Source organism: Monodelphis domestica, chromosome 5 (genome assembly GCF_027887165.1).
Source record: "Monodelphis domestica isolate mMonDom1 chromosome 5, mMonDom1.pri, whole genome shotgun sequence".
NCBI classification, from domain to species: Eukaryota; Metazoa; Chordata; class Mammalia; order Didelphimorphia; family Didelphidae; genus Monodelphis; species Monodelphis domestica.
Genome location: NC_077231.1, coordinates 85,913,483 through 85,925,801, shown reverse-complemented (window position 1 = coordinate 85,925,801; position 12,319 = coordinate 85,913,483). Strand labels below are relative to the sequence as shown.

Sequence of the window (12,319 nt, the reverse complement as noted above, 5' to 3'; positions counted from 1 at the left end):
TCTGCAAAGAGAGATAATTTAGTTTCTTAATTGCCTACTTTAATTCCTTCAATTTCTTTTTCTTCTCTAATTGCTATAGCTAGCATTTCTAATACAATATTAAATAACAATGATATGTATGGGCATCCTTGCTTCACTCCTGATCCCATTGGGAAGACTTCTAATTTATCCCCAATACAGATTATACATGCTAATGATATTAAATGTCTAGTACTACTTAGTTTGAGGAAAGGCCCTTTTATTCTTGTATTTTCAATAGGAATGGGTGTGTCCTATTTTCAATAGGAAAATCAAAGGCTTTTTCTGACTCTATTGAGATAATCATGTGGTTTCTGTTAGTTTAGTTATTGATATGGTCAATTGTGCAGATGGTTTTCCTAATGTTAAACCAGCTTTGCATTCTGGGTATAAAATTGAACAAACCATCAAGGAACTAGAAAAATCCCCAGGACCAGATGGATTCATAAGTGAATTCTATCAAACATTTAATGAAAAACTAATCCAAGTACCACAGAAACTATTTGACAAAATAAGCAAAGGAGTCTTGTCAAATTCATTTTATTTGACACAAATATGGTACAGATTCCCAAGCCAGGAAGACCAAAAACACAGAAAGAAAACTATAGACCAATCTTCTTAATGAACATAGATGCAAAAATCTGAAATAAAATACTAGCAAAGAGACAAGAGCAAGTCATCACAAGGATTATTTACTATGACCATGTGGGATTCATACCAGGGATGCAAGGCTAATTTAACATTAGGAAAACATCTACATAATTGACCATATCAGTAGACAAATTAACAGAAATTGTGTGAGCATCTCAATAGATGCAGAAAAAGTCTTTGGCAAAATATAATATCCATTCCTGTTAAGAACACTAGAAAGTAAAGGAATAGAAGGATCTTTCCTCAAAATAATAAACAGTATTTGTTAAAAACCAGCAGCAAGTATCATCTGCAATGGAGATAAGTTAGAAGCCTTCCCAATAAGATCCCAATAAGGAGTGAAGCAAGAATGCCTATTGTCACCATTACTATTTAATATTATATTAGAAATGCTAGCTTGCAGCAGTTAGAGAAGAAAAAGAAATCAAAGGGATTAAAATAGTCAGTTCTTTGCAGATGATATGATAGTATACTTAGAGAACCTGAAAAAATCAACTAAAAAGCTAGCAGAAATAATTAATAATTTTAGCAAAGTTGAGAATACAAAATAAATCCACTTAAATCATCAGCATTTCTTTTTATTTCCAATAAAAATTAGCAACAAGAGTTAGAAAGAGAAACTCCATTTAAAATAACTCTAGGCAATATAAAATATTTAGTAGTCTTTCTGCCACAACAGCCTCGGAATTATATAAACACAACTACAAAACACTTTTCACACAAATAAAACTAAATCTAAACAATTGGAAAAACATTAATTGTTCATGGGTAGGATGAGTTAATATAATAATAAAAAAGAAAATCTTACCTAAATTAATTTGCTTATTCAGTGCCATACCTATCAAACTACCAAAAACCTTTTTTATAGAATTGGAAAAAATTACAACTAAGTTCATTTGGAAGAACAAAAGATCAAGAATATCAAGGGACCTAATGAAAAAAATTGTGAAGTATGAAGTCTTGTAGTACCAGATCTTAAACTGTGTAATAAAGTGGTGATCATCAAAACAATATTGTACTGGCTAAGAGATAGAAAGGTGAATCAATGAAATAGACTTGAGGCTTAGTAAGATAGTATTTGATGAACCCAAAGACCCCAACTTTTTGGACAAGAATCCACTTTTTGGCAATAACTGCTGAGAAAATTGGAAAACAGTGTGGGAGAAATTGGGTTTAGCTCAGCATCTCATGTCCTATACCAATATAAATTCAGAATGGGTAAATGACTTAAATATAAAGAGGGAAATTATAAGTAAATTAGGTGAACACAGAATAGTATGTCTGTCAGATCTAAGGGAAAAGAAAGAATTCAAAACCAAGTAGGTGATAAAGAACATTACAAAATATAAAATGAATAATTTTGATTAAATTTAATTAAAACGGTTTTGTAGAAACAAAATCAATGCAACCAAAATTAGAAGGGAAGCAACAAATTGAGAAAAATGTACAAGCAAAACCTCTGACAACATTCTAACTTATGAATTTATATGGAACTATGTCAAATGTACAAAAATCAAGCCATTCCCCAATTGACAAATGGTCAAGGAACATGACCAGCAGTTTTCATATGAAGAAATCAAAACCATCAATAATCCCATGGAAAAGTGTTCTAATTCCCTCCTGATTTAGAATTGCAAATCAAAACAACACTGAGGTGTACCACCTCACACCTAACAAATTTGCCAATATGACAATAAAGGAAAATAATAAACGTTGGAGTAGATGTGGCAAAATTGGGACACTAATATCACTGCTGGTAGAGCTATGAATTGATCTAACCATTCTGGAAGTCAATTTGGAATTATGCCCAAAGTGCTTTAAAAGAGTGCATATACCCTCTACTAGGTTTTTACCCTAAAAAAGATAATGATGAAAAATGTTTGTACAAAATATTCATAACCTTGCTTTGTGATGGCAAAAAAAAAAATAAAATGTGGAGATGTACCTCGATTAGGGAATGGCTCAACAAATTATGGCATGTGAAATATATGGAACACTCTTTGCTATAAGGAATGATGAACTAGAGTATTTCTTTATGAACTGGAAGAACCTCCAGGAACTGATGAAGAGTGAAATGAGCAGAACCAAGAGCTTATTATACACAGAAAGTTAAATTTTGTGGAACAATTCAATGTAATTGACTTTGCTGCTACAAGACAATACCAAGGGACTAATGAGAAAGAATGCTGTCCACATCAAGAGAAAGAACTGTGGGAGTGGAAACACAGAAGAAAAACACATAACATCATTTGTTTATATGGGTATTTGATCGGGGAGTTGGTTTTAAATGATTGCTCTATTGCAAAAATTATTCATATGGAAATAGGTATAAGGGATAACATTTGTATAACCAAGTGGAAATGCTTGTTGGCTCTGGGAGGGAGGAGGGAAAGATAATGAGTCTCGTAAAGGTTGAAAAATATTTTAAATCAATAATTTTTTTAAAGAAAAGAAAATTTACTCTCTACCTACCTTTCAAGTTCTATTCACCGGGAGAGCCCACCCACTCTGTCTTGTTGGTTTTTGACTCCTGTTATTTTGAGGAGTTCTTTAAAAACTGGTTTGAAAGGACTGCCAGATTGGTTTCAGCTTTTATTGCTACTAAACCACCATCTTGCCTACACTCCAGTGAATTTAAACAAACTGGATTACTAAGAAACTCAAGTGACATATTCATGACTTTTAAAAATAAGCTACTTTTAAAGTATTACTAAATATTAACAAACAATATACATTCATTTTTTGTTTAGTCACTACCCTTTGAACTGCCAAATCTGATTCTGATAAAAGCCACCTTTGGATATTGGATGTTGACTTTTTTTTTTAATCCTTATCTTCTCTCTTAGAACTATTTAATGGGAGTTAAGTGACTTGATAGGGTCTCACAGACATGTGAGGCCAGATTGTACCCAGTACCTACCATCTCTGGACCTGACTCTCAATCCACTGAGCTACATAGCTGCCCCCTGGATGTGACTTTTCAAAATAGTTTCCTTATGTTGGTAGATTGGAACTATTAAGCTGTTTGTTTAATAGTAATATCTTAACATTGAAAAGATATTTTCAGTTTTTGAAAACTCCTTTATTATTTCATTTATCATTCATGGTTCCTTTGTAAATTTAGAGTGAATATGCATTCTACCAATTTAAATGATGAGGATGTTGAAAACAAGTGCCTAGCCTTAGGACACATGATTACCTAGTGTCAGAGCTGATACTAGAACACAATCTCACACTCTTTATCTCTTTACTCCTTAGATCGCTTTTGTTAATGGCTTTCTAAAATATGTTTCATGGAGAATATTGTTCTTTAATTCACATTGCTTTCATCATTGTTTTATAGCAAATATGAAGCAATTGGTTTTCTATACAATGATGACACTCAAAGGCTATTAAGTTCCTTAGCTAGAATGATAGCCAAAGCAAATCTGTCTCCCATCTTTCCATATTGTTGTAGTTGTTTAAGAATTTTAAATTATTTTAAACTTATTTGACACTCAAGTGTCTGATTTCAAACCTAATTGGAATGTAGAAATAAGTAAATTTGAGTTCTTGAAGATTATGCCGGTGGGTCACAAACTCCTGTCTGCTCCAACTAAACGGGAAAGGCTTAAAAAACAAAAAACAAAAACAAACAAACAACAACTTAATTTTGGAAAGGATTATTCTACAAGAGGTTGGCTGGTCACATCTCATGAAGTTTCTTAGGGGTTGGTTCTTAAAATATCAATATATTTAAAATATAAATTATCTTTGTTTTCTATTTTATGGGGTATGGTTTAAAAAGAGTGATGAGCATGATTTAAATGCTAAGAAGTCATTAACTATGGAAGCAATTTTTTTGTTCCATGTTTCACAGTTTTTGCATTTTTCTTCATAGTCATAGGAATTGGATTCTGGACTGAAATCATTGGAACTGGGCTTCTCTGTACTGTCTACTGCTCATTGGTATGTTGTTAATTATATATTATCTCGACTTATTCAGTCTGCATACAGTATCTTAAAATAAGTTATAGTCCAAGACTCTATTCCAGGGCCTTCTGCTGGGCTTGTTCCTATTCTGCAGCCGCTGCTTCTGGCTGATCACAGCATGTTGGGCTGCTCCAAGTTCTGCTGGTTCTCACCAATGCTGAACTGCCTGGGCTACTCTCTCTTCTTACCCAGTGAGATGTATTCCTCCTAATTTCCTTTGTTTTGAGGCCATTCATCATCATCATCCTCATCCTCATCATCATCACTCTGTGTGTGTAGGACTTGGAGGAGCAGAGCACTCTTTACTCTCCCACCTTAGTTCCCAACATACAACTCCAGCTCTTGAGGTTTTAACCATCATCTCTATGCAGATAATACCCAGCCCTGGTCCTTCTCCCTGACTTCAGTCTCTTGGACAATTCACACTGAATGTGCACTTCCAAATGAGGATTCCTGCTCTCAGTCTCTCCCCACTACAGTCCATACTATGCATTCCTACCAAAACAATGAAAAAAATAGACATTATTACACTACAACTTAACCAAATCTGGCCTCAAACATGTATTAGCTACCTGATCCTGGGCGAATCACTTACTCTTCCCTTGCCTTAGTTTTCTCACCTGTAAAGAGGGGATAATAATAGCACCTACCTCAGCATGGTTGTGAGGATCAAGTGAGATAACAATTGAAAAGCACTTAGCACAGTGCTTGGCACATAGTTAAGAACTATCTAAATGTTAGTTGTTGGGGGAAGCTTGGTGACTCAATGGACTGAGCATCAGGCCTAGACGTGGGAGGTCCTGAGTTCAAATTTGACCTCAGACACTTCTCAGCTGTGTGACCCTGGGCAAGTCACTTAAACCCCATTGCCTAGCTCTGACCACTCTTCTGCCTTGCAGCCAATACACAGCATTGGTTCTAAGATAGAAGTTGAGGGTTAAAAAAAGTGTTAGTTATTATTATTATCATTAACCAACTCCAGTGGTATCTGTTTGGCTTTAAGAAGCCCCCGGGGGCACCCGGGCTCAGCTTATCTTTCCATTCTCCCTGTTTATTACTCCCCTAGCATTGTGCTAGACATCTACATTGGCCTTCTCTCTTTTTCTCACACATAGCACTCGATCTCTCACCTCTGGGCCTTTGGTGTCACTACTCCCCATGCCGGGAATCCTCTCCTTCCCTCCTTCTGCCTGAGGGAATCCCTCGTTTCCTTGAAGTTGAAGCTGAGATGCCATATTTCACACACAGCCTTCTCCGACTCCTAACTGTTGGTGTCCTCTGTCTCAAACTCCCACACATTTAATCAGTTTGCATATATTTGCATTTATTCACTTTACACTTACACATGCACTTGCTATCTTCTCCATTAGAAAGTGAGTATTAAAGGCACTTAATAAATGTCATTGTGCTTGATTGATGAGGGCGATGACAGAAGCATGGAGGAATGCTTCGCAAGATCATAAAAGTAAGAGTCGAAAGAGACCTTAGTGAGCATCTGGTACAACCTCTTGATTTTATAGGTGAGGTTGGGTGACTGGTTTGATCTTAAAGGGTAGCCTGTAGCAGAGCTGGAATTCCAAATGTATTAATCAGAACGTGTGCCCCATCTGAGACACGTACAGGGAAAGGGATAAGGGAATTATGGGAAATGTAGTCCAGGAAACACATTCTAACTAAATCCTCAATCCACGTAACAGTCTAAAAAAAAAAAAACCCTCAATCAACGTAAGGACGCACGTACACGGAAATTGATAAGTGCATTTTGGGAAATGTAGTCCGGGGCACACATTCTAATTAATACACAATCCAGGGCCTCTCATTCAAAATGTGTTACTCTGATCAGTGGGCCATGATGTTCCCCCTGAAATAAAATGTTTACACGGAGGTAGGAGAATAGCTTCTTTTCTACTGCAAATGCAGTAACCTTCCAGAGGTGTCCTGTACCTTTGAATGATCCCTGGATTTGGAGAATGGAGTTGCTAATCAGATTCACTAGAATTCAAGTAATATCTATTAAATGCCTGCATGTACAAGACACCATTTTAGATGCTGGGGGACATATGTAGGCAAATGAAAATCTAAGCTCCGATGGATTTACAAGGGGAGCTATCTCACACAGGCACCCCCCCCCCCCATAGGCGCTCGCGCGTGCAGGCGCACGCGCGCACACACACACACACACACACACAGAAGTCAATACAGTATAACTTGAGGACAAAATACTGGGGAATCAGAGGAAACTTCATGGATTGAAAAAAGTAAAATTTGGGAAGCAGAGTAACAGGAGGGAGTGCATTCTAGACATTGGGCATTGGCTTCTGCAAATGCTTAACTAGGAACTGTAAGGTCAAATCTGAGAAACAAGTAAGAGTTCAGTTTGACCTAAAGGAATATATTAGGACTTCAGACTAGTTGGAATGGCAGGGAATTCGCTTGGTAAGGTAGTTTGGGAGGCAGGTCAGTAGCAAATTCGGCCCCCCATCTCATGGCCCCAGAGGGCCCGGTCAAGGGCTTAGCTCCGGGGCTGAAGAACATCCGGGCCTTCCCTTGGGTCAGAGCACAGTCCGGTCTGGGGATGTGTGCCGGGCTCAGGCTTCCCGGCCCTGGGCTGGCTGTTTCCCTTGAGGGAGGGCCGGCCGTGGCCGCATTGCCACCCACACTGTCTCCTGTCCCCGGGTCTGCTCTGCAGGATGGGTCTCTTACGCCGGCCAGGGGGGCACCTGGGACCCGTGCTCGAAGCCCTCCCCCAGGAAGACTCATTTTTGTTCAAATGGTGTCTCAGACACGTAGCAGTGTAGCTCTGAGCAAGTCATTTGATCTTGTTTGTCTCAGTTTCCTCATTTGAAAAATAAGCTGGAGGAGGAAATTATAAATCATTCCAGTATCTTTGTCATGAAAACTCCAAATGGGGTCATGAAGAGTTGAATATGGCCGTGAAAGGACTGAATAACAAGAATAAGAAAGCGGGTTTGAGCTGAACTCCTGAGGACCTTAAATGCCAGGTTGAGGAGCTGATGTTTTAGCCAAGAAAATAGAGAAAATCATTGAAGGTTCCTTGAGTAGGAGAAAGGTGACCAGGTGAGACTTGGACTTTCAGATTTTTATTTTGGCATATACCAGGAACTGAAATCAGAGTTAAGGGCCTCTTCCAGTAGTTCAGGCAAAAAGCGATGGTCAAAATAGCATGCACAGGAAAAGAGAAGTAGAATTTATGGAAGTAGAATTAAGAGATTTGATAACTAATTGGATGTGAAAGAGAGAGGGAAAGGGAAAAGTCTAGGATTATTCCCCAGGTTTAAACTGTGGTAAATTAGAGGATGCTGCTGCCTTTAACAGAAATAGACATTGGGAGGAGGAACACTTCTTTTGGGATAGGGATGAATTCCTTTTATATTAAATTTGAGATGTCATCAGGATTACCATATTGAACTATCCAACAAGCAGCTGACCAGATGCTCTATTGGCATTTAAGAGAGATTAGAAATAATTTTTTTTTTACCTTCACTAGCCTATATGTTTTCTGGTCTCTGAATTAAGAAACATACAGTTTGTATCATTCTATTAGAGATTTGAATAATATTCACAAAAAGACACTTTTTTCTTTTAAAAAAACTCTCTCTCCAGAATTACGTGTAAAAACAATTTTTTAACATTCACTTAAAAATATGAATTCCAATTTCTCTCCTCCTTTCCACCCTACATCCCTCAGTTCCTCATACTTTCACATCTCTTAATGTATTTGTTATTCTGTAACCTGGAATCCCCTGTATCTTAAGTATATGTTTATGAAGAATAGACATTTATTTTATTTTTTTTATCTGTTATTTACATCCTAGGAACAACTCAAGGCCTGAAAAGGAAGGGCCAGGCAAATGGGATTAAGTGGCTATCTCAGGATCACATAGTTAGGAAGTGTCTGAGATCAGATTCGAATTGAGTTTCTCTGCACTGGATCCAGGCCTCTCACTATTCACTGTACCACCTAGTTGCTACAGGAATAAGGGCTTATTAAGTGCCTACTATGTGCCGGGTATTGAGCAAAGTACTTTACAGATATTATCTTATTTGTTCCTTATGAGACTGTGATTTACATGCTACTCTTATTCCTATTTTACAGTGGAGGAAACTGAGGCAAGTGTCAGCTTCCTCTTGCACATAGAGATAGCATAAATGACCCCTGGTGGATTGATTAAAATTTTTTTCCCACTCCACACAATAATTATGTTGGTAGTCATTTATCTCCTCTATACCATGCCTTCACCATTTGTTTCAGAACTTTTCTCTGGAAGACATCTGAGGTTGAGGACTTAGGAAAGAAAATATTGCTGATGATGAATTAGAAGCCACTGTAGATGTAAAACCCAGTGGAATTGCACATTGGCTATGGGAGGGGGGTGGGAGGAAGGGAGGGAAGGAACATGAATCATGGAACCATGGAAAAATTTTCTTAATCAATTAAATTAAAAAAAAATTTAAAGCAACTGCAGAACTGCATACAACCTACTTTTTACTATTTCAAAACATTGAGTTGGTAGTGTGTTCTTCCTGGTACTTATCAGGATCTGAGCTCAGTGAAGCCATGAACCAGGAGACCAACCAGAAGTGGGTACCCCTTCTGTGCACTGCAAGTTTCTATGGAAACCCTTGAACCAATGGCATGTGCTCTGCTACTAAAAGGATTTCCTTCAAAGGCAGCAAAATGGTGGGAGAATAAACCCTAAGTAGATAGCAGCCCCATTGCTGCTGCCCTAGAAAACTTCAGTTCAGCATGTGAAGAGGAGGTGGACTTTACGCCTGATGATAGCTTAGCCAGATTCTCTCAGATGCCTGCGCCCATCAGATGACAGCTATGAACATATTTAAAGATGACAGTCTAGGCAAGACAGTTACATCTAGTCAGATGAAGCCTTCTCCACAACTCTCTCAACAGGTTCTCTTCTGGAGACATATCAGAGCTCCTCTGAGGAAGGGAAGTTGTCTGAGAAATCCAAACTGAGAGGCATTCACTGCTCAGCACTGTTGTCCCTTTCACTACAAGGCTGAGACCACTGAGAAGATCTACATGGAGAACCCCATCATTATGACTCAGAAGACTTGGAAGCTGTGAAATTAGAAATGTACCAACCTATCACTCTCTTTTCTTTGTCCCAGTCCCAGCCCCTCTTTGATTCTCTGGGTGAATTTACCTTTAGGATTCAAGCTTGGTCAGCAGGGATTGAGAGAGTTCTTTTGTTCAGAATCCTTCATGTCAGCCATAGAACATCTTCCTAATTAACTAGTTTGGTTTTTCTGGAAAATGATGTAAGATCTGGATGAGACTACTGTCTCTCCTCATAGAAGGCTAGAATTATTCAGGGTCTAGATGTGAGAGTTGGGGAGATAGTCCTTCTGTGCTTTCCACTAAAGTCCCTTTCCTCTCTGTACATGTGTGTATGTGGCAACCCTGAGGGGCAACTTCTTCTATTTAAGAAGTCCTTGACTATTTATGAGAAAGACGCTATCCACATCCAAAGAAAGAACTGTGGGAGTAGAAACACAGAAGAAGAACAACTGCTTGATCACATGTTTCGATGGGGATATGACTGGGGATGTAGACTCTAAATGATCACCTTAGTGCAAATATCAATAATATGGAAATAGGTCTTGATCAATGACACATGTAAAACCCAGTGGAATTGCTCATTGGCTCCGGGAGGGTGTTGGGAGAAGGGGAGGGAAAGAACATGTATCATGTAACCATGGAAAAATATTCTAAATTAAATAAATAAATAAACAATTAAAAAAAAGAAAGTGGTGGAGAAAATGTTAATACATATTAAAGTAAAAAAAAAAGAAGTCCTTGACTTCTCACCCTAAAGCTAGGTCTCTCCCTAAAAAAGGGGATTCTGACTGAATCAATTCTGAAACCATTTCTAAGGTTTGGCTATTTCCCAAGATCCTTCAAAGCTTGAACGCCCTTAGATTTGTTTGTGTCTTCTCCCTCCCTAGTTCTAAGAAAGATAGTTGACCTGGCTCCCTTCATGTCTCATCCTCACTCTCATTTCTATATACCCTCTCTTCCCTTGTCATTTCTTGGGATCTCTTGACAGCTCCAGAAAAGTGAGGTCTCACCTTCCAATGATCAAGAGTATCCCTTCCCAACTATGATCTTCTTACTAATCATACCAGTGGTAAGAGATGGGTTGGAAGAAGCCTCTTCCATTCCCCTGCCACTATCCTCCATTTCCTTCTTCCCTTATATACACTCACTTTACTGCCTATGTTTTGTCTTTGGTTATCAAGTTCTCATGTCCAGCTCAGAACAACACCTTGTCTTCCCTCACAGGGAAAAATCTCAAAGGAACCTTAGCGTTGTGTAAAGGTATTGCTGATAGCAAGTCTGAGTGAAAGGCAAAACCAGATTGGTTTTCTGATTCATTACCTCACCAACAGGATTCCACCTCTAGGAATTCACAACTTTTCAAGTCTGTATGCCTATATCTATGCCCATGTCCAGCTGATATGCTTTGATTTTTCTATAGGATACACAGTGTCTTTGCTGAGAATTGGCCCCTCTGATCAGATCACATGTCATGTCAAATGGATCTTTGGGGTGCCGATGGAAAGTGATTCTCCTTAGTGTTCCCTTTTTCTTCCTATGAGATCTTTGTTGGAATGTAGTTGTGACAAACAAATCAGCTTGGTGTAGCATTTAAAATTAGTTTCTCTTTGCTAGAAGTATATTTTTAGAGGTTTATTTAAGATTAAGAATTTAAGAAAATACAAGTAAGAAAGCATGTGCCTAGGAAGGCCAAAAGACCCATTCAATTTCACTTACATCGTGAGAGATGTGTCTGCTTGGAAGCGGAAGTAGGAAGAGAGCTCAGTAGGCTTTTACAGCCAGTTAAATAGAAATTTTGATCTTGCCCAGGTGAGGATCTCAGTGAGATTACAAAGCGTTCTGGGAAGTGGCCAAGGACTTCTGGGGATTGAAGTCTGGGGTTCAAATCTTCATTTTTACATGATCATGAAAACATAATCAACCTAAAGATTACAGTAATTTGAGGATAAGAGAGAAAAAAACCAAAACCAATAATTGCTGGACACATTGACAAAAGGCCAGTTAGGGGGCAGTCCCCTTTGGCATGAAAGTATAGGAACAAATAAATGTTCAATCAACCACACCCAAAGTTCATTCTCGATCTTCTTGTGCAGCTTGTGGTCTGGAGGCTTCTTCATGGTATCTTCTCCAACAGTTCAGTTTCTGGATTCAGAGAGGTACACCTTTCTTTACCTAAAATTCTTCTTAAAAGGAATTTAAACTTTGCAATTTAAAATAATAATATTTTTTTTACATTTCCCCGTCTTGAAGGTGATTGAAAAATACAGGATCACTTAGAGATGCATGGCTAAGTTATGAGGTATATGAATCAATTGGTAAGAGAAATTAAAAAGACAGAAAAATCCAAATAAAGAAGAAAATTTCTGGATGACAATATAGACTATCAAAGTCTTATGTGTAAAAATTCTGAGTAAAGGAAAAATGAATCTATAACAGGTCCTTGAATCAGGGCCCAATTAAAATGATCTAAGCAATGAATTATTTACCCAATCAGTAGCCAGGACTACAGAAAGTTACCACACTATGAAAGATAGAAAAAGGGACTAGATTATAGGAGCCAAGTAGGAGCCAAGTTTG

At 38.0% G+C, this 12,319-nt stretch overlaps 1 protein-coding gene across 3 annotated transcripts in view; it reads left to right on the top strand.

The window, feature by feature from the left end:
* LOC100019694 (sodium-coupled monocarboxylate transporter 1-like) overlaps positions 1 to 12,319 on the top strand; it is a 135,196-nt gene that overhangs the window by 42,297 nt on the left and 80,580 nt on the right. For 2 of the 3 annotated variants that reach the window (XM_016425740.2, XM_007503281.3), the window contains exon 4: positions 4,550 to 4,617. In XM_016425740.2, the coding sequence (XP_016281226.1) occupies positions 4,550 to 4,617 (68 nt within the window). Of the gene's footprint in view, positions 1 to 4,549; positions 4,618 to 11,835; positions 11,899 to 12,319 lie in introns of all 3 variants that reach the window. The other variant, XM_056798697.1, reaches the window with a different exon arrangement.